Source organism: Pelophylax lessonae (assembly GCF_965119305.1).
Source record: "Pelophylax lessonae genome assembly, chromosome: 3".
Taxonomy (NCBI): domain Eukaryota; kingdom Metazoa; phylum Chordata; class Amphibia; order Anura; family Ranidae; genus Pelophylax; species Pelophylax lessonae.
The window spans coordinates 20823480-20849058 of record NC_138770.1 but is presented as its reverse complement, the minus strand read 5'-3'; the positions used below and the strand labels follow the sequence as shown (position 1 = coordinate 20849058).

Here is a 25579-nt window from a genome sequence, read left to right as displayed (position 1 = left end):
CTCCAAAAAACATACACTATAAGGTGACAATTAGCCTCTTACTATTTGTTGTGCCCTCCTGGCACTGGGCAATTCGGCAGTACAAAATCGTTTTTTTGGGTCTTAGGAAGATATTGTCCGGGGATCTGCAGCACCCTGTATCTCCTTTCCCCCTTTCTTTGTATTGCGGCGGTGGATGTGTATCCCAGCCTCTGTTCCGAATGCCTCTGTGTGTTACTTCCGGGTTAGCATTGACCACAATGCATTTCGCTTAACGAGCGTCCTCAGGCAGTCTGGCGGGAAACTATTGGCAAATGCACTGAGAGATGGAAGAGCTGCCTTTACAAACAGAGAACTCAAAACCTCCAATGGAATTTCTTTAACAAAAAACAAAAAACAAAGACATAGCTGATCACCTGGCAGACTTCTACTCCAAATTGTATAACTTACCCCCAGAAAACAAATTACCTGACGAAAATAGAACTCACTCTCAAATCATAGAGGAATTTCTTCTAATATCGAAACTCCAAGCCCAAACACTAGATGCCCCCATTTCATCAATGGAACTCGATCTAGCACTCAAACACATGAAACCGGGGAAGAGTTCAGGTCCTGATGGCCTTTGAGTAGCTTACTACAAATTTTCTGACATACTCACCAAGCCATTCCTTCAAGCATTCAACCCTTTGTCCGATAGTCATCCCGCGCGAACAAACATCCTGGAAGGCCACATAACGGTGAACCCTAAACCAGGTAAGGACCATACGCAAACCTCGAGTTACAGACCCATGTCGTTACTAAATGTGGATATCAAAATATACGCCAAAATCTTAGCGAATCGCCTCCTCCCAATCATCCCTCACATCATCTCGACAGACCAAGTAGGTTTCATCCCAGGCAGAGAAGCAAAGGACAACACCCTAAGCAATCAATATACATCATTGGCTATCCAAATCAAACCAGAAGGGAATGTTTCTTTCTTTAGATGCCGAGAAGGCATTTGACAGGTTGGCTGGGACTATCTAGCGGCTGTCTTAAAAGCGATAGGCCTAGGAGACCGTTTCATCAGTTTCGTTCTTGCATTGTACAATGGTCCCCAGGCTAAAGTAAGGGCTAATGGCCTCCTGTCAAGCACCTCCTCCATTCATAATGGCACCTGTCAGGGTTGTCCGCTGTCTCCAATCTTATTTGTCCTAACTCTCGAACCCCTTCTCAATCGCATGCGCACAAATGTTAGTATAAAAGGAGTAGAGATAGTAAATCATCACTACAAACTGGCCGCATTTGCGGATGATATATTACTCTTTTTGACCTCCCCGCACATATCAATCCCGAACCTCTTGGCAGATATGCGCCTCTTTCAATTCATGTCCCATTTTAAAATTAATTTTGAAAAATCTCACGCACTCAATATATCCTTAACCCCCGGAGGAGATCAATAGCTGTAAAAATAACTTCCCATTTCTTTGGAAAGTGGACGCAATTACATACCTGGGTGTTCGCCTCCCTGCCAACTTACATGATCTCTGTACGCTTAATTTCACCCCCACACTACAAACCATTGCCCAAGACCTTATAAAATGGACAAACCCTGCTTTTTAATGGTTTGGCAGGGCGGCAATCCTCAAAATGAATGTGCTCCCTCGTCTCCTCTATCTCCTACAAACCGTCCCCATTAAACTACCGCAGACTTTCTTCCAAACTTACAGACGTTTATGCTCTTCCTTCCTATGGAACCAGAAAAGCCCCAGACTTAGTCACGCATTCCTCACTTTGCCAAAATTGAAAGGAGGCATTGCTCTTCCTGATCTACAGAAGTACTATTGGGCTTGCCATATCTCCAGAATTGTAGACTGGAACATCCACCGCTCTACCAAGGATTGGATAGACCTGGAAGATTCTTTCTCCTCTATCCGCTTAAGCTCTGCTCCATGGTTACGTAAATCACACGTGCCCAAGACTCTCTCTGATCACCGATTGATATGCCCCACATTACAAAGCTTTAGAGCAACATGCAATAAATTTAATATGTTAGAAATCAAATTTAATCAGCGCTAGCATGAGTAAACTGTGCATAACAATGTGGCATAAATATCATAAAAAAGTCCTTAAAACGTGATCCAAATAAGATGCTCAGGTGCAGAAAATTATTCAAGGTGCTCCAAAGTGATAGGTGTCCCCTCTTGGTTCCCCACTCACCAAATTGCCAGAATTTTTGAGCCTTGGGTATATATTGCACATAAGCCCTCTTGACCAGGATCTCAGAGATGATTTTCCATAAAACCTTGGATAAGGGTAGGGTAAAATCAAAAACATACTTACAAACATGTATTTAATATATCGCATATATCATGTTTGTGAGTATGTTTTTGACTTGTTAACCACAATAAACTGTTCAAGCATACTTCACCATGTACGGCCTTTCTATATTTTAATGGTGGATACGGAGGCGGATTTTACCCTACCCTTATCCAAGGTTTTATGAAAAATCATCTCTGAGATCCTGGTCAAGAGGGCTTATGTGCAATATATACCCAAGGTTCAAACATTCTGGCAATTTGGTGAGTGGGGAACCAAGTGTATAAATTTTCTTATACTCAATAAACCTTATGGAATAAAAAAAAAAAAAAAGGTCAGTCCAAGTGGCAGGCAAAAAGCATGGTTGATTAGCAGGCCGAGGTCGGTGCACTTCGAAGTCAGAAACTTGGTTTTAAAACGGCAGGCAAAGGCATAATCGGTAAACAGGCTGAGGTCGGTGCACGTGGATGTCAGAAACGTGGTTTTTAAAACGGCGGGCAAATGCATCGTCAGTAAACAGGCCAGGGTCAGGAAACGTGGAAGGTAGAAACATGGTAGCAGGCAAATGATCTGGACAGGTATTTCACAATGGGAAATGGCAGTCTTAAAAATAAGGGGATCTAAATCTTACAGCTGTATGGTAAATTTTGAAGCAATCTCCGATGCATAGGTTGGGAGGGACAATCGGGACAATAAAAACTAGTGTCTCTTCTAAATCCATTTCTGCTGCACACACGACATCTCTTTTGGCGCCTTCTTCCTGATTCTGTGGGGGGAATGCTATAGGGAAAACGTAGCTTGTGAAGTCTACTCACACAATCAGAGCGAATGCTTGCTGGGGCCGGTCCTTGTTGGTATATTAGGGCAGTGATAATGTCTTCAATGTAATTGAGGTAGGTGGTGTGTTGATTTCCTGGTAATTTTTGATGGCAGACAAAGGAATTGTACATGGCCATATGAAACAGGTGTAATGCAACTTTATCAACCCGAAAGTCCCTTAACTGGTATAAAAAATAGGGTTGCAGCATCTGGTCATTTAAATCCACCCCCCCTATGAACAGATTATATTTGTGGACACATTCATGCTTTGTAATGGGGCCACGTCTTCTGGGAATCTCCACCAAGGTGTCATTGTGGATGGTGGACAAGATGTAAACATCTTTCTTGTCCCTCCACTTCATGGCCAACACTTCCTCGTTCCTCATAAATGCGGATTCCCCCTGTTGTAGATTTGTACCAAAGTTTGTGGGAATCCCTTCCTATTTTTTCTGCTGGTACCACAGGCCAGGGTTTTTTTGTGGTACAGGTGACGAAAAAGGGGCAAGCTGGTGTAGTAATTGTCTACATAAAGATGGTATCCTTTTTTGAATAGGGGGTATGCCAGGTCTCAGACAATTTTCCCACTGGTTCCAATGTAAGTTGGGCATTCAGGGGCCTGGAGCTGGGAGTCTTTGCCTTCATACACACGGATGGCATAGACATACCCAGTGGCTCTCTCGCAAAGTTTATTCATTTTCAACCCATACCTGGCTCTCTTACTTGGGATGTATTGCTTGAAGTGCAGCTGGCCAGTAAAATGGATAAGGGATTCATCCACACAGATCCTTTTGTCTGGGACATACGCTTCCGCAAATTGTTTTGAAAAAGAATTTATTTGGGGGTGTAATTTACATAGTTTGTCGTGGTTGGGATGATCTCGGGGAGGGCACTGCAAACTGTCATTGAAATGTAGGAAGCGCATAATCATGTCATACCGTGATCTGGACATGACAGAAGGAAAAAGAGGCATGTGGTGGATGGGGTGACAGGACCAGTAAGCATGGACTTCATTTTTCTGCTGCTCTCATCATCCAACATGGTTAGCATTTCATATGCCTCCTCTGCTGTAAAAAGCCTTTTAGACATACTGGCGGTACTGATGGTATTGTTGGGTACTGATGGTACTGATGGGTATTGTTGGGGACTGGCGGTACTGATGGGTATTGTTGGGTACTGATAGTATTGTAGGGTACTGGCGGTACTGATGGGTATTGTTGGGTACTGGCGGTACTGATGGTTATTGTTGGGTACTGATGGTATTGTAGGGTACTGGCGGTACTGATGGATACTGGCGGGCTGTTGGATGTTCTGACAGATCCAGATGTGACAGAGATGGGCTGTGACACTAGGTGACAGGTTCTCTTTTTTTTTTTTGGGGGGGGGGGGCTGTGTAGTGCACTGTGTACTGTGAAAATAAAGAAATGTCACTCACTGATCACTGATCTTCTCCTCACACGATCGGTGTGTGAGGAGAAGAGCTCAGATCAGTAGTAGCGACTTCCCTGTGTTTTGATTGTGACCGGCTGTGATTGAACACAGCCGATCACGTGTTAAACAGCCAATTTTATTGGCTGTTTACCCTGATCGGGTATGCGCTGTGTCCAAGGCACACGCTACATGGCAGATTGCCGCGGTGCGCGCACCCGGGAGTGCGCGCCAGCTGCTTTTGCTGCCCGCCGTTATATGAGGTCGGGTCACTATAACTGAACCACAATCCCACCGTCAATTTGTAATATCGCGGGTGGGAAGTGGTTAAGACAAGCTGTAACTTCAGATCCCGTCCCCTTTTTTCTGACTGCTCCGACAAACTGTCTAAATTCTGGACTTTGAACAGATGTAAAGAAGAGAGGAATGCAGATAAAGGGGTACAACTTATGTAGGAGGATTTGTTTCATCTCTGTTTATTTCCTGAGGCCAGTCACTTCACTGGGTATATGGGGGGTTTACACCCACTCTAAATGTTCACATGAGACAAGTTGCAGAGGTCCAACACCGCTGCCTCCCTTCTCCTGAGACTGCACTCAGTGACTTGGGTGTGAGACTATACAGACATATCCCTCCACCCGACACAGCCAGCAAATAACAGAGCAAGTAACCCCGGGAGAATTGTTCTGTCAGAGATCTTACTAGACCCGGGCATGGGGCAGAAGACTCAAAGAACATACCCCAGGTGCCTAAGTCTGGTAACACCTATGGTGAAATACATAAATTGTGTCTGCAGCACAGAGAAGGAAGATTATCTGAGAGAAATACAGGAATACAGGACAGGGAACACAGCTCAGGAAAGTGACCAGGGGATTACAGGCTGATATCACCCAGTCCCCGCCCTACTCTGGACCAATCAGTGAGCAGTATGGGTGGAGGAATGTATTTAGTGTTAATGACCCACCTGTGCTGATCTCTGTAGGAGTGTCCTCCTCTATAAATGTCCCCGTTATTCCATCCTCCTTCGTAGACTGCTGATCATCCCTCACATACCTCTCTTCTTCTTCTGCTTTCACCTCAAATTCTATATCGATTGGATCTCCACTCTAAATCAAGAAAATGAAAGAGAATATCATCTGTAAAATATAAGATTTATTATTGTGACATCACATAAAAATCCACACATTGTCTCCATGAGTCTGTGTTTTATAATCTCTGTCTCACCAACCTTGTAACATTGAGGGATGGTGTGACCTTCCTGTGTGGAATCCCGGGAATACAGAGGACGGGGACATCTCTCTGGTGGGTTCCTGTTATTAGGTGGCTCCATCATATCCTTGTGTCCTTCTGAAAACTCCTCCATCACTCCATACTCCTCATCCTCCTCTTTATACTCTTCTTTAACATCAATATTATCATCCCCGAGGTTTCCACTCTGTATATATAATAAAACATTTTTTGTAACAAATATACTGTATATAAATCAGAACTACCAATAATTGTCACTCATCTACCCGATGATGGTGAGGGATGGTGTGACCTTCCTGTGTGGAATCCCGGGAATACAGAGGACGGGGAGATCTCTCTGGTGGGTTTCTGTAGCTGGATGACTCCACCATGGTTTCCTGGTACAGATCTTTGTGTTCCTTTAGAAACTCTGACTCCTTCATCATCCCATCCTCATCATCCTCCTCTTTTATCTCTTCTTTAACCTCAACTTTAGAATCTCTCAGGTTTCCACTCTGAATATATAATAAAAATGACATCAATGGTAACAATGCAGATAATGTACAGATCCTAATGATACTATCAGTGATTGTTCCTCATCTACCTGATGATGGTGAGGGATGGTGTGACCTTCCTGTGTGGAATCCCGGGAATACAGAGGACGGGGACATCTCTCTGGTGGGTTCCCATTACTGGATCCATCTGTAGGAAACACACACACTGACTGAATACATTGTTTCTATGTGTTTATCAGATGATGGGGGATCTAGGTGGAGCCTCCGTACTGCTCTCTCCTTTACAATAAAGTCTCCTCTTACCCGGTGATGTGAGGGGCGGCTGATTCTCCATCATGACGTCCTTGTAGAGATCCTTGTGTCCTTCTAAATACTCCCACTCCTCCATGGAGAAATAGACAGTGACATCCTGACACCTTATAGGAACCTGACACACACAATGATACAGTCACCATCCAGACACATCCCTTGTCTGTTACTGGATAATGTCCCAGAATTCCTAGCACCGCTCACCTCTCCTCCATGATCTCTCTGGTGACTTCTAGAATCTTCTTTGTATTTCTCTATCAGGGAGGGAGATGGAGGCAATGTGATGGTCATGCGATCTCCAGACTTCACAGGAGGAAAACTCTAGATCTGAACACAAATAGTAAAATCAAATGAAATTCCCAGAATCCTCCTCACCTCACCATTCAGGTTTCCATTTGATTAAAGCCCCACCTCAGACTGAGGTATAATTTACCCACACAGGACCCCCACACTATGCAGGGTAAAAGCTTGTTGCAGGCATTCTGACATCATTACATACAACGCAGGACCAACAGTCCCATTTTGCTAATAAGTATGCCAAAGGTCCGCCCACATCCTAAGAGAGGAGAAGAATAAGCCAGATGGAGGGACATTGGGGGAGGAGCTGTGAAGTCAATGTGATGTCATAGGACATATAGACTCGGGATGGAGGGACATTTAGAGGGGAAGATTTGAGGGGCCCTCTATATGAGGCTCCCATGCAAACCAAATCATTGTTCCCGGGTGCCTCCCATTTCTAAAATAAAGAGTGAACTTTGACCTTTACCATACAGAAATCTGTCAGGAATGTGTGAAAGTAATCTCTCATGTGAGCAGGTGACGTGCGGAGGAATGGAGTGTAAATAGCAGACAATTTTCTCCAGAGTCCCTAATGGTGGGGATGGATTTTGCTGCGTGTTGGAGCCAAGTTTCCACCCCCCCCCCCCCCCCCCCCAGGGTCACTGCAGGTGTGGAGAAAAGCTGTGTAAGAGGATATGGAGGAGAGATGAGGAGGAGATCCAGGAATCAGGATAAAGGTCAGGACAAGCAACAGACGAGCGCATCCAAGAGATGAAGCCGGGGTCACTACACAGAAAATCAATCCAAGGAAACAACAGGCAGGACGAGGAATAACAAGAAGGAGCTCAGAGACAAATGAGGATATTGCTCAGCCAATGGGAGATTATCTCAGCATGACTTACATAATGAAGGAGATGAGGGGAGGGGAGGAAGTCACTTAAGGTGACCATAGATACATGGAAATTCAGCTGGTTCAGCAGGGATCGGTCGCATTTCCATCCATGTGTGGTTAGCTTTGGAAGCAAGATATATTAATCATCAACTGATCCCCTTGAAGGGGTTAATCTACTTATTACCTCTGCCGCCAGATCCTGCAGTGTTTCCCTCTACGTTCTATGGAACGTCCTCTTTACCTAACATCACTTCCTGTCTGTATTCCATAGAGACTTCCTGTCTGTATTCCATAGAGACTTCCTGTCTCGGTAGAAGTGAGATTACCACCTTGTGGAGCTCAGAGGTACTGCAGCCCTGAGAACCGTCTGGTAGTGTGAACACGGCCTTGTGCTGTGTGTGTGTATGTACTGTATATCCTTCCCCTTTCTCTCCTCCCTGAGTGTGTATGAAGAGGCGGAGCTCCTGCTGGAACAGCGGTCGGAGGAGGAAGCCGAGTCTAGGAGGGAGACTGACAGAAAGCGCAGCAGACTTGCAGGAGTGAGCGAGGAGGATCCAGTTCCTTTGCCATCGGAGGTGAGGAGAGTGTGAAGGATGTTTGTGACTCTGGTAGATGAAAAGCTGAGAGTCATATTGCTCTGGTGAGTGGGGAAGCACTACTAAGGGGGCGCCCTCACCATCACGTGTGTAAGAGGTGGAAGAAGGCGTGGCTACACTACAGCTGGCACAGTTTGGAGCACGGAGAATTTTCACACCTTATCAACTTTTCATTCATTTGTGGACTTTTTTGGAGCAACAGAATTTCGTTGAAGTAGATGCAAAGTGGAAGCAGTGGACTTGCAGAGAACACTATATTGAGAAAAAAATATTGTATGTTTACATTAATTTGCACCAATTTTTACTTTATAGAAAATATAAGATAATGAAGTAGGTGTAAAGTGGAAGCAGTGGATCTGCAGGGAACAGCATCTTGAGCACAAAGCACTTTATGTTGTATATCAATTTGCACATGGATCAGTTTACTTCATTTATTGATAAACACCATAAGATGAATGAAGTAGGTGTAAATCTGGACCTAGGGAACACAAGGGAAGTGGAGTGGGAATCCTCCTATCCTCACAGAGCACCTTCCAGGTTCTCCACTCTCCTCCCTCTCATCATTTGAAGCTCACTGTACGTCTATTTTCTCCAATCTCCTCTAGAATTGCTGTGATCTATCGGCCCGCTGGACCGGTATTAACTTTCCTTGATGACTTCTCTGCCTGGCTGCCCTACTTTCTCTCTTCTGAAATCCCCACAATCATTCTCAGCAACTTCAACATCCCTGTTACTACGAACACTTCTGCTACTTCCAAACTTCTCAGTCTAACCTCCTCATTTGGCCTGAAGCAATGGATACACAATGGATAGAGGCTTCTACTCACTCTGGTGACAACACCCTCAGCCTTGTATTCTCCCACCTATGCACTCCATGCCTCCTCTCCAACAATCCTCTCCCTCTCTCTAAACACCACTAGGGATGGGCGAGCAGTTCGGGCCGAGGGTAACGTCACCAATCACCCGAATTTTCTGTGTGCTCGGTGTTTTCATTTTTTTTACTATTTACATCCCGCCGAGCGCACGGTCAATAGCTTGTTAGGAAGCTAAACTGGGAAGCCGGCCGTTGCGTCCTTAACAACAAAAGAGTCATGAGCTGTCAGGGAACAGAATGTAAAAAAAAATTGCCAGCTAGAAAAAAAATCAGGGAAAACTCAGCGTGGGGTCCCCCAAAATCCATACCAGGCCCTTATCTGAGCATTCAGCCTGGCAGTCCAGGAAAGGGGGTTACGAGTGAGTGCCCCCCTGAATCCTACCAGGCCACATGCCCTCAACATGGGGGTACGCCCCAAAGCACCTTGTCCCTATATTGATGGGGACAAGGGCCTCTTCCCCACAACCTTGGACTGTGGTTGTGGGGGTCTGCAGGCAGGGGGCTTATCAGAATCATGGAGCCCCCTTTAACAAGGGGGCCCCCAGATTCCACCCCCTATGTGAATGAGTTTGGGGTACATTGTAAAGATAAATGAGCCTAGGAGCCCATTTTTCACAATTCCTTTTATAGAAAAAATAAAAAAAAAACACAATGTCCTCCAATGTAGATCCATCGTCATTCACGACGCTCACTGCACCTCTGGACCCCCCCAAAAAAAAACACTCCGCCCTCAAGGAATGACAGTCTGACAGTTCTTAAAAAGGTAAGGAGCAGGGCCACCTGGTGACATCATCTGGTGGCCCGCCCCCTTGTGATGTAACTGACTGGTGCATGCTGGATCAGTGACATCATAAGGGGAAGGGCCACCAGGTGACATCACCAGGTGGCTCTGCCCCTTACCTATTTAAAAACTGCCACCCGGCGGAGCAGGCATTCGACAGTCAGCCTTCCTCATGGGCGGAGTTTTTTTTTTTTTCTTTTCTTGGGTCTACGGTGCAGCGGTCTTTGTGATTGACGATGGATCTACATCAGGGGACATTGGTTTTTTTATTTTATTTTTTTTTAATAAAGGAATTTTAAAAAACTGACTCATGTCTTTATTATTGACACTTTTTTGGTAATTGAGGGCCAGGATCTGGGGGCCCCCTTTTTCAAGGGGGCTTCCAGATTCCGATAAGCCCCCTGCCCCAAAGCACCCCCCCCATGTTGAGGGTATGTGGCCTGGTATGGTTTGGGGGGCACTCACTTGTCCCCTATCCTGGCCTGCCAGGCTGCATGCTTGGATAAGGGTCTGGTATGGATTTTGGGGGGAAAGATATGCCATTTAAAAAAAAATGATCATGGGGCTTCCCCTCAAAATCTATACCAGACCCTTATCCAAGCATGCAGCCTTTTTTTGGCCTGGTATGGATGGTGGGTGCACCACACACCGTTTTTTTTCCCCATTTTTTTATTTTCTTTGCCAACAATTATTTTTTTTTACATTCAGCTGTCTGTTGGAGAGCCCGCTGACAGCTGATGACTCATTTATTGTTAAGAACGCCGTGGCCGGTTTCCCGGCCTCACTTCTTAACAACCTATTGACACTTAGCGGGATGTAAATAGTAAAATAAATAGAAGAAATGCAGAGCACACAGAAAATTTAGGTGTTTGGTGATCACCTGAAGGGGCCATTTCGGGCTGAAGTTATGCTCAGTCCAAACCGCTCGCCCATCCCTAGTGGTGTTTAGAGAGAGGGAGAGGATTGTTGGAGAGGTTGCATGGAGTACATCGGTGGGAGAATACAAGGCTGAGGGTTTTGCCTCCAGAGTGAGTAGAAGCCTCTATCCATTGTGTATCCATTGCTTCAGGCCAAATGAGGAGGTTAGACTAAAACATTTAGAAGTAACAGAAGTGTTTGTAGTAACTGGGATGTTGAAGTCACCGAGAATGATTGTGGGGATTTCAAAGGGCCTGGTATGGACCGAGGGGGGGACCCCCACACTGTTATTATTTTTATTTCCATTGCTGACACAATGGCTAGGAAAATCAATTTAAATGTCTTTTTTTTTCTTTATAAATGTCAGTTTTGCTGCAGCAGGTTCTATACACAGTACAGATACACCATTTTACAGGCAGACTAAGGCTGGATACACACTATACAACTTTTGTTGTTAGATTTCCTTTAGATTTACCTTCAACTATGTAGTGTAAGGGCCTGCCTGACTGCATACAAATTTAAAATGTTTAGGTTTGACCTCATATTATATAGTTTTGGTAAATCTAAAGGAAAAAATCTAAGGATAATTGTATAGTGTGTATCCAGTTTAAGTGGACCCCCAGGCATTGTAGTTAAAGGAATTCTTTTTTTTTTTTTTTCATTTTAAGCATTAATTAAAATCATTGCTCCTATAAAAACAATATTTTGTAATGAAAAAAATTGCATTGATAGTATCAAACATGAAAAAATAATAATAATTTTAAAAAAACACACACAGAAATTTCGGCCAAACGGACAATGTTCAAGCCGAACTTATGCCCGTCCCGAACCATTTGCCCATCCCTACTCCCTGTTATCTCTCACCTCGACTACTGCAACTCCCTCCTCGTTGGCTTACCTTTACATAGGCTATGCCTCCTTCAGTCCATCATGAATGCTTCTGCCAGACTCCTCCACCTTACAAACCGCTCAGCATCTGCTACCCCTCTCTGCCAATCCTTCCATTGGCTGCCACTCACCCAACAAATTAAAAATACTAACGGTAACTTACAAAGCCATCCACAACTCAGCCCCCAGCTACACCACTAACCTGGTCTCAATATTCCAACCAAGGCATCCTCTTCGATCTTCCCAATATCTTCTGCTTTCTAGTTCCCTTGTCACCTCCTCCCACTTCCAGGACTTCTCCCAAGCCTCTTCTGTCCTACTGAACTCCCTACCCCAATCTGTCTGACTATCTCTTACTCTATCTACCTTTAGGTGTTCACTGAAAACTCATCTACCTATTCTGCCCCCCACCTAACAACTGTACTTTTATTTTCTCCATCAGCCCATCCCCTACAGTTATTACCTTTTGGATCACTTGACCCCCCCCCCCTCCTAGATTGTAAGCTCTAATGAGCAGGACCCTCTGATTCCTCCTGTATTGAATTTTATTGTAATTGTACTGTTTGCCCTAACATTGTAGAGCCTGTGCAAACTGTTGGCGCTTTATAAATCCTGTATAATAATAATAATATATGACTGCCTAGTCCAGCCTCTCTCAGCCAGGGTTCCTCCAAAGGTTCCTAGGGGCCTCTTGTCACTTCCTTGGGCTGTATATGGAAGTGTCACCTACCAGCCGTTTCTGGATAATTAAGTTTGTCATCATTTCATGACACACACAATTTTTTTTTATTCAATATATTTTTTATTCTAACTTTAAGTTTAACAAGAGTGCAAAAAAAAGAACAAAATGGTAAAGGAAGAAATCCAATTGGTCAGGAAAATGACTTGTCTGGAATGTGGAGGCGGAGTCAGTAATATTTTGTGTACAATACAATACACAACGTGTTACATTATTATAACAAAGTATTGTAGAAAAGATCACACCATAGAAAATGGGGGAAAGGAGAAAATAAACCCGGATATGAAGGTGACATTTGTGTACGAGGAACACCTTAACAATTACCTCCATTTTATTCTCCAGGGCCTCTGCTTTCTGAAAATATATGTTTGGGGGTTTTATCTAATCTTCAGGCCCAAAATCTGCATTTTACCATGTGTGCAAAAATAATGCAAAACACAGGTCTGGCATTGAAAGGGTTAATGTGAGCTAGATGGGATAACTCTGCTGTGGTCACATTAGAGCTCCCCCTAGCTGCAGCCTGGTAATAACATTGCTAGGAGGTCTATTCATTTATCTGCTCCATACTTCCCATCTTTATATAAACGTCTCCTGACATTTAGGGGTAAATATTAGAACATTTACATAGCAATTCTCTCAGTGACAATGGATGTACATTCCTTCTGTGTGATTGGGGAAACAATGAATGTTATTAGGGGATTTGCTGAGCTGGTTGAATATTTTTCATTGATATAAAATGGAAAATGTTGCATTTGGACACTAGATGGCGCTAATTACTATGATACTTAGCACCATCTAAAGGCCATATTAGGAATTTTTGGTTTTAAATCAATAGTTGGTTTAATCCTGTGGTTTTAATTTGTTTATGTCCTTCAGTGTGTACTGTACTCATAAATGCATAGGTATGATCTCGGATAACTAAGGGGTCTATGCAAAGAATATGTTGGGTGAGTGTGACAAGCATGTGTCCAGCCGTGATAAATTCTGGCTGTATTCTAATAAACACAGTGATTTCCTATAATCATCAGCTCCAACTAGTGGCCATAATGAGGTATTAGTTCCAAAATACCTCAATCAGGAAAAATCGCTCAATACCGCATTATGGCCACTAGATGGACCCAATGATCATAGGAAATCACTGAATGAAATAAAATAAGACCAACATTTGTCATGGATGAATGAATGCTTGTCATATTTGTTCATCTATTTTATAAAAACTAAACATGTAAGTGAAGTGGTAACTATTCAGCCAATCCCTTCATCAAACCACACATAATATCTCCCTTCAAAGGGGAAACAGAAATTATTTACAGAAAATCAAACAGTATAAATATTTTCCAACCAAGAACCTCCACCCAGACAAGATATGTAGAAATATAAAGACAAGCGGTGTTACCTCTCGTGCCGCACTCCGCCAAGCCACCCAAACCCACACAGGAGCAAAGGAAAGAAGTTCTCACCTAGTTTATCTCCAAGTTCTCCTTCCCTCCTGTTGGGGGATGGGAGAAGGATGGACTGAAGACAGAGAGACACGCTTCGGGGTCACCACTGGTAAGTAGAGCCTTGAAATGAAGGACATCAACTTCAGAATTTCTGTCTTGTCTGTGTAAAGTTTACTGATAAAGATATATGGGATCTCACAGCTTCTAGCTCTGTAACCCGCTATATCATTATCAGTAACCGTCACACAGACAAGCAAGACATTCTGAAGGTGATTCCTTCATTTCACTGCTCTACTTACCACTCTACACCCCAAAATTTACTCAGCCAATGAAAAGCCAACACGGTACAACACTTCATCCATGTCTCTGGTGATCTCTGATCTCCTTATCAACTGTTTCTTACATAATAAAGATCAGCCATGGAGTATATCTGAGGTGTATATCAGGGTGTGCTTCTTCCCCACATGTCCAGCAACATTCATATAGAAGACATTTCCCACACTCAAGGCACTAATACACCTCGAGGGTTGTGTGGGATCCCTGATGTACAGGAAGACAGGACTTCATTGAGGAACAATTCCCTCACTCAGGACAGGAAAGCGGCTTCTCCCCCGTGTGAGATCTCTGATGTCTGGAAAAATTGGACTTGTGTGAAAAACATTTCCCGCACTCAGGACAAGAATACAGCTTTTCCCCAGTGTGAGATCTCTGATGTGTGTAAAGATTGGATTTGTGTGAAAAACATTTCCCGCACTCAGGACAGGAATACGGCTTTTCCCCCGTGTGAGATCTCTGATGTGTGTAAAGATGGGACGTCTGTGTAAAACATTTCCCGCACTCACGACAGGAAAAAGGCTTCTCCCCCGTGTGAGATCTCTGATGTATGTAAAGATGATACTTTAGTGAAAAACATTTCCCGCACTCAGGACAGGAATGTGGCTTTTCCCCCGTGTGAGATCTCTGATGTGTGTGAACATGGGACTTCCGTGAAAAACATTTCCCACACTCAGGACAGGAATACGGCTTCTCCTTCGTGTGAGATCTCTGATGTGTGTGAAGATGGGATGTCAGTGAAAAACATTTCCCGCACTCAGGGCAGGAATGTGGCTTTTCCCCCGTGTGAGATCTCAGATGCATGTAAACAGAGGACTTCAGTGAAAAACATTTCCCGCACTCAGGGCAGGAATGTGGCTTCTCCCCCGTGTGAGATCTCTGATGCGTGTAAAGAGAGGACTTCCGTGAAAAAGATTTTCCGCACTCAAGACAGGAAAATGGTGTCTCCCCCGTGTGAGACCTCTGATGTTTGTAAAGACCGGACATATCTGAAAAACATTTCCCACACTCAGGACAGGAATACGGTTTCTCCCCTGTGTGAGATCTCTGATGTGTGTAAAGATTGGACTTCCGTGAAAAAGATTTCCCGCACTCAGGACAGGAAAACGGCTTTTCCCCCGTGTGAGATCTCTGATGTATGTAAAGATTGGACTTCTGTGAAAAAGATTTTCCGCACTCAGAACAGGAATGCGGCTTCTCTCCTGTGTGAGATATTTTATGCAAATTAAGACGGGATTTAATACGGAAACACTTCCCACACTCAGTACAGGAAAACCTCTTATCTGTTGGAAGGACGGCACCATCCCCCACAGTCTGAGGTTCCTCAGGATAAGAGGAATACGATGGTCCGGCACCGTCCCTCACAGTCTGAGGTTCCTCAGGATAAGAGGAATACGATGGTCCGGCACTGTCCCTCACAGTCTGATGTTCCTCAGGATAAGAGGAATACGATGGTCCGGCACTGTCCCTCACAGTCTGAGGTTCCTCAGGATAAGAGGAATACGATGGTCCGGCACCGTCCCTCACAGTCTGAGGTTCCTCAGGATAAGAGGAATACGATGGTCCATCTACACTGGGTGGTGCCGGATGGACATTTGAGGTAGCCGGGTTTTCTTCTGGACTATACTGTGTGATGTCCTCATCTTCTACTTTACAGTCTGGAGACAAAGTGAGACAATCCTCTGAGGTTTTCCTCATCTCCCGTCCATGTACTAAAATAGAAATAAAAAGATTATTACTAGACATCAGCAGATTGGTTCCCCTAAACCAGGACTCCGCCCACATCAGGTAGCTTTGTCTCTGAGGATCTTACAATTCCCCCCTCAAGGTAACTAGTAAATGGTAGAGGGTGACTAGGTGCCCCCGGAGCCACACATCAAGTCAAGACCTGCTGTGTGATAGTAAATGTCAGTCTCATTCTGGACCTACGCCAGGCCACGCCTTTATGTGCGGGACACCTACTCACTATCTACCGATATAAAATGTCCAGCTGGTAGGAAATGGGCGTAACAAAAGAGAATCCATATTATGTGTAAATATAGCAGTGGGTAGAGGGGAGAGAGCAGAAGTCAGACTATGTAATGTACAACATAGAGTATATAGTGCAGGGGTCAGGAGTATGTAATGTACAACATAGAGTATAAAGTACAGGGGTCACAAGTATGTAATGTACAACATAAAGTATACAGTGCAGGGGTCAGGAGTACATGATGTAAAACAGAGTATATAGTGCAGGGGTCAGGAATGTATAATGTGCAACATAGAACATATAGTACAGGGGTCAGGAGTATGTAATGTACAACATAGAGTATATAGTGCAGGGGTCAGGAGTATGTAATGTACAACATAGAGTATATAGTGCAGGATGGATGTACATCCAGACTTTAGATCTGAGTGGTTTTATATAACATGTCAGTTTTGGCCGTTACTTGCCCTTCAATCGATATCCCTATATGTGGTGATCGATGTCACCAGCAGGGGGAGCCCTCCGTAGATGCATCCAGACCTTGTACCTCGGATGCCTTACAGGAGGTGTCACTTCCTGTTGACGTCTGCTGACCGGACTGCATCGCATCAGAGATAGTGTCACTTCCTGGTGCGACCAGATATGACGCAATTGGGGCGTCATATCCGGCTATATGCGGCAAACATAGGAAATGTTTGCCACTTCTATCATCCACACCTGCATGGGATTAAAACTGGCGCCAAAGTAGGAGAGGGAGGGGATTAATCCCCCTTCCTATATATTACTCACTGAATTCAATACCGATCAGGCAGGCTGGCTGGCGTGAACAACCACAAGGTAGGTACCGCTGACACCATTATATGCAATCATTTATTGCCTTTACTGGCAATATATAATAGAATGACACAACATAGTCTAACCTGAAATTGGATGGATATTTTCTACAGGACCGGTTAGACCCGGGATATACTATCCCCCCACCGTTCTGGAATAGGATGAGATGAGGATATAGGTTCCTGCCTGAAAAGGTGGGCATACTCTCTGGTGATTTATTCCCCTCTCTCTATTCTCCTCCCCCCTCCCTATGGATATATATGAAGTACCCACATCACAAGCATGCCTACTTAAATGAGGTCTTCACCCCTTTTTAGGCTATAAGGACTGAAGGTTTATATCGCATATATACATCTAATAAACCACTCCATTGGCCCTGATCAAGGGAAAAGGAAACGATAGGTGGATATATCAAGTGCAGCCACCAGGTATGAATCAAATGTTGCATTCAAGTATTAGAGGCTATAGGAAGGGATAAGTGATCTTATAGAATTTTCTTGGTGCTATATACCTCACACTTATATTCTTCCTATTCAGTGTGGTAACCATCGTGCTCCCATAACAGAACAGCTTTACATATAAAAGAGTCCTGACTATCAAGTTATAACACAGTGCTATCTTATGCAGCATAAAAAGGTGGGTTAGTATTGAATATCCTCCAAATATATCCATAGTGATATGCATATAATTAAATAGAGTCTACTCTTGCAGCGGTGCTCTTTGCGGTGATTGAGAGGCTGGACACTTAAGGCCCGTACACACGTGCAGATTGTCGGCCGAAAAGATTCGGCCGACGACCGATCGGCCAATTTTCGGCTTGTTAGTATGATGCTTCCGACAGCCGACAGCGCACTTTCGGCCGAACAGAATCTGTCGTGCAGGCATTAAAATTTTTGTATGCCGACACCAGAACGGCCGATTGTTCGCCAGTCAGTACAGATTTCGGCCGACAGACAGCAGATTTGCAAGACTGGGCATGCTCAGAAAAGAAAAAACACAGGGAAAGTTAACCATCACATGACATCACTTCTGCAGTCGGCTGTTGTTGGCGGACAAAATTCGTGTGCAGTCTTTTGCACTTTTCAGCGGACACGTCAGCCCGGGGACAAAAGACGGCCGAACGTTCGGCCGACGATCGGTACGTGTGTACGGGGCTTTAGCCTAAAATAAATGAGTGAATATATGTATACATTGGAGGCTATACACAAATACTAAGGGGACAATATCTGGTGTTTTTTCGTGTCGCCAATCTGCCATCTCCCGAGTCATTGAAAAGGGTCAGTACAAAACCACAGCTTTATATGATTATACTCTGACTAATGATGATTGATGTAATTTTTTGGACTTATAAGTCACTAACTGTTATTTTGCTGTATTTCATATCACCTATAGAAATACCGGTCTCTCTGGCCCTGAGGAAGCCTTGAGCGAAACGCGTCGGCTTGTTGGGGACCTACATTGACCGTATTCCATCTGAGACCTACTCTTTCCATCCTACACAGGCTCTTGGTTTTTTCTCCCTTCTGGGATGTATTTCTATTTAATGACTCTTTATAATCGATTTTATCAGTATTATTCTATGTTATTTTGTTTGTGCTAATATGTGCGCACACGCCCATGTTTTTTACGATGAAATTTAATAAAATGTAAATTATTTTTAGAAGTTGGTTTTTGTGTGATCCTTCTACTCCCACTGGTCCGTAAAGCCCCACTTTCCCCTATCTTCTGTGTCCTCATATCAATTAGGGGTAAGGGCCTACACGCACGGTACTTTTTGTCTTGATTAATGTTCAACATAGAGTATATAGTACAGGGATCAGGAGTATGTAATGTACAACATAGAGTATATAGTGCAGGGGTCAGGAGTATGTAATGTTCAACATAGAGTATATAGTACAGGGATCAGGAGTATGTAATGTACAACATAGAGTATAGAGTACAGGGATCAGGAGTATGTAATGTACAACATAGAGTATAGAGTACAGGGATCAGGAGTATGTAATGTACAACATAGAGTATATAGTGTAGGGGTCAGGAGTATGTAATGTACAACATAGAGTATATAGTGCAGGGGTGAGGAGTATGTAATGTACAACATAGAGTATATAGTGCAGGGGTCAGGGGTCTGTAATGTACAACATAGAGTATATAGTGTAGGGGTCAGGAGTATGTAATGTACAACATAGAGTATATAGTGCAGGGGTGAGGAGTATGTAATGTACAACATAGAGTATATAGTGCAGGGGTCAGGAGTATGTAATGTACAACATAGAGTATATAGTACAGGGATCAGGTGTATAATGTACAACAGAGTATATAGTGCAGGGGTCAGGAGTATGTAATGTACAACATAGAGTATATAGTACAGGGATCAGGTGTATAATGTACAACAGAGTATATAGTGCAGGGGTCAGGAGTATGTAATGTGTAATATGAATGTAGAATCCCTTTGACATCCAAAAGGCAGGATAACTCCTCCAAAAGCCTGGGGAGGGCTAGAATTTCACCCCAGGGCTGAATCCATGGCATAAATACCGGGATCAAGAAAGGATATTGGGTGCCAGTCACTTTTGTCTTATTAAAGTGTTACTGCAAAATGGTTCAGGAGGTGAGGGTTGGAGGTGAGGGTTGGGGGGGATGGGGGTCTCAGATACCATGGCAGATCACTTACAGACCCTGCAGATCAATGTCTACTCTCACAGTGTCAGAACCTATAAACCAACTGAGCAACACTGTAAGCACATTCCCAAATTTCAGTGCGTCCTCCAAGTGAGTCACCAGGCCCTCCTTAGAGACCGGCCTTCTTCATGGCTCCTTCCAGCAAGGGGCCTCCCCTGGGTCTCCTCCTTGGCACAACTTCCTCCAGACCAGGCAGGACAGCTTCACAACCACTTCAGCACATGTTAGGCCCCTAAACAGGCTAATGGACCAAACAGCAGAGCTCCATCCAGCAGCCCCTCCCTACACCTCATCCCAGGGGAAGAGAGCGAGCACATGGCCTGTCCCAAATATTTATTTCCTCCCCCAGCATGCACCAGTGACATATACCTCCTACTGGATTGGCTGACAGAAATATAAATATTCTTAATGTAAGACATTAAACCCAAAGAAAATATTTATTATATTGCAGCTTATCGATCCTTAGATTTGATGTTAGTTTTCCTTTTTAGGATTTCTTATATGTTCATCTGGTGATCTGGCCAGTAAATCTGTTCTATAAAAGCCCCAACTCTAAAGCAGAATGTATCAGTTACTGGGATGGGGCAGACCATTTACCACTGACAGGGGTGCTTACAATGATCAGCTTTTATTTATTCTTTTAAAACTTTTATCCCAAAGGAAAAAACAGTTTGCTGTAACTGATTATAAAGTGTGAGATGGAGTTTGGCTTTAATTTGTTACTGTTTTTAAATCTGATAATACATCTAACACCCCCCCCCCCCCCGACTGATAATGCTGCTGTCTCCAGAGTGGGGGCGCTCTAATACAGAAGGTGTGACCAGGTGAAAACAGAGGGGAAAAGCCATAAAAGAAAAGTAATGCAGCCACCACATCTAATGATTGGTAAGCTGCAATGTATGACATTTTTGGTTTTGGGTTTATTATCATTTTAGTTTGGTTGGTGAAATGTCATACTATGTCCAGTGATAGCGGTGACATCTACTGGCCACAGTGAGAAATCACAACTCAGCTTAAGCTTAGGGAAAAACCAGGCGAAAAACTGAACAATCAGTCTGAGCTAAGTACAGCCCAGCCAAAAACGAACATGACATAGTAGCCCCTATTAAGGAAAAGTTGTAACTTTACATTCCCGTCTCCTTTTTTCTGACTGCTCAGACAAACTGTCTAAATTCTGGACTTTGGACAGATGTAAAGAAGAGAGGAAAGCAGATAAAGGGGTACAACTTATGTAGGAGGATTTGTTTAATCTCTGTGTATCCCCTGAGGCCAGTCACTTCATTGGGTATATGGAGGGTTTACACCCACTCTAAATGTTCACATTAGACAAGTTGCAGAGGTCCCACACCGCTGCCTCCCATCTCCTGGGACTGCACTCAGTGACTTGGGTGTGAGATTATACAGACATATCCCTCCACCCGGCACAGCCAGCAAATAACAGAGCAAGTAACCCCGGGAGAATTGTTCTGTCAGATCTTGCTAGACCTAGGTATGGGGCAGAAGACCCAAAGCACATACCCCAGGTGTCTAGGTCTAGTAACGTCTATGATGAATATCAACATTTTGCTGCCAGCCGAACCCCAGAATCTCGATAAATCCAGTCTAGAGACATAAATTGTGTCTTCAGCACAGAGAAGGAAGATTATCTGAGAGAAATACAGGAATACAGGATGGGGAACACAGCTCAGGAAAGTGACCAGGGGATTACAGGCTGATATCACCCAGACCCCGCCCTACTCTGGACCAATCAGTGAGCAGTATGGGTGGAGGAATGCATTTAGTGTTAATGACCCACCTGTGCTGATCTCTGTAGGAGTGTCCTCCTCTATAAATGTCCCCGTTATTCCATCCTCCCCCGTAGACTGCTGATCATCCCTCACATACCTCTCTTCTTCTTCTGCTTTAACCTCAAATTCTATATCGATTGGATCTCCACTCTAAATCAGGAAAATGAGAGAGAATATCATCTGTAAAAACTGAATCTTTGTAAAATCTTACCGTAAAATTCCTTTCTCTGAGTCCTCCGACAGTCGCCGCCCCTTCCCAAGTCTTCACCAATGGGTATTGACCTTTGCTCCGTAGGAGTAGCTAGGCAACAAGAATTGTTAATACAAAAGCTTTTAGCATAGACACACCCCTAGGGGCTGTCCCCTCAGTCAATACCTCCCTGCACCAGCATTCCCAACTCAGTTTGGTAGCATAGCAGTAAGAGTACACAAAAACCCCAAAAGAGGGGCGGGGGGCGGCGACTGTCGGAGGACTCAGAGAAAGGAATTTTACGGTAAGATTTTACAAAAATTCCGTTTTCTCTCACGTCTTCCGACAGTCGCCGCCCCTTCCCAAGTCTTCACCAATGGGACGTCCCAAAGCAGTGTAGACATGAGGGGTGGGAGACGCAACCGTGGAAAAGGCAACGCAGTACCCACATCAGAGAAAGGAACCTTACCACAGTAAGAGAACCAACTGGGCAACAGGAACACGTGCTCAACAGGAGCAACAACCCAGGAAAGACAAGTAACCCAGGGGTAAAACACCCCAATAACCAAGGGCCCAAAAAAGCAAGGGTCCCTAAGAAACTGCTGCACTGAGAACTTTACGGCCAAAGGAGGCATCGGCCGATGCCTGAACATCCACCTTATAGAATTTCGAGAAAGTGTGAACGGACGACCAAGTCGCCGCCTTACACACCTGGGCCACAGAAGCCTGATGACGGTAAGTCCAAGACGTACTCAAGGATCTGGTAGAGTGCGCTTCCACAGGGAAAGGTGGAACCTTCCCCTTCAAGGCATAGGCTTGCTCAATGATCTGTCTGATCCATTTGGCGATGGTCGCAGCCGACGCCGCCATGCCCTTTCGAGGTCCCTCAGGAAGGACAAAGAGGGAATCCGACTTGCGAAAAGATTTAGTGGACGACAGGTAAACCCTGATCGCCCGGACAACATTCAAGGAACGTAAGGCAACCTCCTTCGGATGCTTAGGCTTCGCGCAGAGCGAAGGCAAGACAATGTCTTCATTAAGGTGAAAATCCGAGATCGGAAGAAAAGATGGGTTAGGTCGCAAGACCACCTTATCCTTGTGAATCACCCGGTAAGGAGAGCTGCAGGACAAAGCCGCCAGCTCCGACACCCTGCGAGCCGAAGTGATCGCCACCAAAAAGGCAACCGTTTTGGACAACAGAGACAACGAGATCTCCCTGATCTTCTCAAAAGGAGCCTGTTGTAACACGGGCAGAACAAAGTTCAAGTCTCATGGAGGCAAAGGTTCCCTCCTAGGAGGGGCCAAATGTCGCACCCCCTGAACAAAGGTGCTAACCAATGAATTAGACGCCACAGGGCGTTGAAAGAGCGGCCAGCGCAGAAATCTGACCCTTAATTGTGGCCAGCGCCAAACGCTGGTCCACTCCAGTTTGGAGGAAAGCCAATACTCTCGACACCGAGTACGAGCGAGGGGAATACCCCCTGGACTCACACCAGGCAAAGTACGCTTTCCAAGTACGGTAGTAAATTTTTCCCGAAGAGGCTTTTCTAGCCTTGATCAAAGTGGGAATGACCTCAGGGGAGAGACCCCTATCCTTCAGGACCTGGCTTTCAACAGCCAGACCGTTAAAGCCGGCGACTATAAAGCAGGATGGAATATCGGCCCTTGAGACAGAAGGTCTTCCCGAAGCGGCAGGCGCCATGGAGCGGCGACCGCCAGATTTACGAGGTCTGCGTACCAAGACCGGCAAGGCCAGTCCGGTGCCACCAGAATCACCGTGTGCGGTTCCGAGGCCAATCTGCGAAGCAGCCTGGACAGTAGTTGAATCGGTGGAAAGGCATACATCAGACGATACTGATGCCAGGGCGCCACTAACGCGTCCGAGGCGTCTGCCCGAGGATCGCGCGTCCTTGCCACGAACCTTTCCACCTTGTTGTTTAGACGAGATGCGAACAGGCCCACATCTGGAGAACCCCACTTCGCGCACAACATCTGGAAGACATCCGGGTGAAGGGACGATTCCCCCTGGTCCAGGGTCTGGCGACTCAGATAGTCCGCCTGCCAGTTCTCCACCCCCGGTATGTGAACTGCCGTCATCGCCAGGACATGCGTCTCGGCCCAAGACAGAAAAGTCGGCCACTTCCCGAGCCGCCCGGGCACTCCTGGTGCCCCCTTGATGGTTGGTATAGGCCACTGCGGTGGCAGTGACCGTCTGAACCCGAACTGGACGGCACCGAAGCCGGTCCGTCCATCGCAGAAGACAAGGCTTTATCGCCCTCAATTCCAGAATGTTGATCGGAACGGAGGACTTCTCCTCCGACCAAGTTCCCTGGGCGGACAGAACGCCCAGAACACCACCCCAGCCCGACAGGCTGGCATCCGTGGTGATCACCGTTCACAACCACGGACGAAAAGACTTGCCACCCGACACCGCCGGGGACTGGAGCCACCACAGAAGATCCCTTCTGGTACGTAGGCTCAATGAGATCCGCAGATCCAAGGACTGCGGTCGCCCGTCCCACTCGGCAAGAATCTCCGCTTGGAGACCCCGTGTGGGAAACTGGGCAAAAAGGATCGCCTCGAAAGCCGAGACCATTAAACCTAGACATCTCATGCACCGAGACCGAAAGGTAACGCCACGAATTGATAGCGATCCTCCGCAATGGCGAAACGAAGCTACCACTGGTGAACCTCGAAAATGGGGATGTGTAGGACGCAGCCTTCAAATCGATGGAGGCCATGAATTCCCCCGGACTCAGGGCAGCCACCACTGAGTGCAGGAAGTCCACATGAAACTCGCAAACCCGCACAAAGCGGTTCAGAGCTTTTAAGTCCAGAATCGGACGCACCTTGCCCTCCTTTCTGGGCACAGTGAACAGATTGGAGTAAAAAACCCCCGAAACCAGTCCCGGGGAGGCACCGGAACCACCACCCCCTGGGTCATAAGATCCTGCACCGCTCGATGCAGATCCTGCCAACGCCCAGGGGTCAGCTGATGATTTGAGGGAAAAACCTGCCCCCCAGCCGAGAATGGAATACGATCACGTAACCTGATCGAACGATTTCCTGAACCCATCTGTCCTGAATGCGGAACAGCCAAGGCTGGAGGAAACCGCGCAAACGTCCCCCCACCCCAGGCAGATGTGGAATGGTGCGCAGAGCCGGCTTGGCCGGACTTTTGCTTACCCGCCCAGGGCTCCGTCTGGCCACCTTGGCCTTGAAGGACTAGCCCTCGAACGCGACATAAAGGCATGAAAGAACCCCTAAGAGGGTCTAAAAGCGGGGCCGCGCTTGCCGCGAAAGGACTTGTTCCACAGATTCTGGGGCAACAGAGTGCTCTTGCCCCCAGCGACTCCTTTCACCGGAGTATCCAAAGCCTCACCAAAAAGGCGAGACCCAGCATAGGGAAAACCAGCCACCGTTTTGCGAGACGATTGGTTAGCCGACCAACTCCACAGCCAGATCAGTCGACGGATAGACACCGCGACACTAGACAGGCGTGCAGCGAAAGGGGCCGCATTCAAGGCCGCATTGCACAAATACAGGACCCCCTGATGAATCTGGTCCACCATTTCCAGCGTAGCCGGTGAGGCAGAATCAGACCACTGAGATAGGAAGGATATCACAGAAAAGCATGGAGGGAGCACCTGCAGAGCCTGCAGACTGTTGCCACCGATCGCTGTGAGACAAGGAAGGCTAAACTTCATATGCAATGGGCTCAGGGAAAATGGCTGCCCTGTAGAAGTGAATGGAGGCTACAATAAAATGACCGCCGACATGTGCTCGGATCGAGCGAGCATGCCACACGC

General features: G+C 45.7%; 6 protein-coding genes across 6 annotated transcripts in view; 2 read left to right on the top strand and 4 right to left on the bottom strand.

The window, feature by feature from the left end:
* The window catches only part of LOC309548835 (uncharacterized protein), a gene marked incomplete at both ends in the record, with an annotated part of 84729 nt that extends 78589 nt beyond the window's left edge, over positions 1-6140 (bottom strand). The window contains 2 exons of the mRNA XM_082248772.1: positions 5750-5956; positions 6036-6140. Coding sequence (XP_082104898.1) covers positions 5750-5956; positions 6036-6140 — 312 coding nt within the window. The remainder of the gene's footprint in view (positions 1-5749; positions 5957-6035) is intronic.
* LOC309548838 (uncharacterized protein) overlaps positions 1-25579 on the bottom strand; it is a gene marked incomplete at its 3' end in the record, with an annotated part of 605194 nt that overhangs the window by 114469 nt on the left and 465146 nt on the right. The gene's annotated exons all lie outside the window — the stretch shown is intronic.
* LOC309550245 (uncharacterized protein) overlaps positions 1-25579 on the top strand; it is a gene marked incomplete at its 3' end in the record, with an annotated part of 2091994 nt that overhangs the window by 1821532 nt on the left and 244883 nt on the right.
* Positions 1-25579, bottom strand: part of LOC309548831 (uncharacterized protein) — a gene marked incomplete at both ends in the record, with an annotated part of 260742 nt that overhangs the window by 117323 nt on the left and 117840 nt on the right.
* LOC309548834 (uncharacterized protein) lies at positions 13215-17663 on the bottom strand (the record flags this gene model as incomplete). Its single annotated transcript, XM_082248771.1, has 3 exons — positions 13215-13308; positions 14281-15745; positions 17631-17663. The coding sequence occupies 2 exons, from the start codon at positions 17661-17663 to the stop codon at positions 14564-14566; spliced, it is 1215 nt and encodes a 404-aa protein (XP_082104897.1). The 3' UTR covers positions 13215-13308; positions 14281-14563.
* Positions 19770-25579, top strand: part of LOC309548833 (uncharacterized protein) — a gene marked incomplete at its 5' end in the record, with an annotated part of 63963 nt that continues 58153 nt past the window's right edge. The window contains one exon of the mRNA XM_082248770.1: positions 19770-19848. Coding sequence (XP_082104896.1) covers positions 19770-19848 — 79 coding nt within the window. The remainder of the gene's footprint in view (positions 19849-25579) is intronic.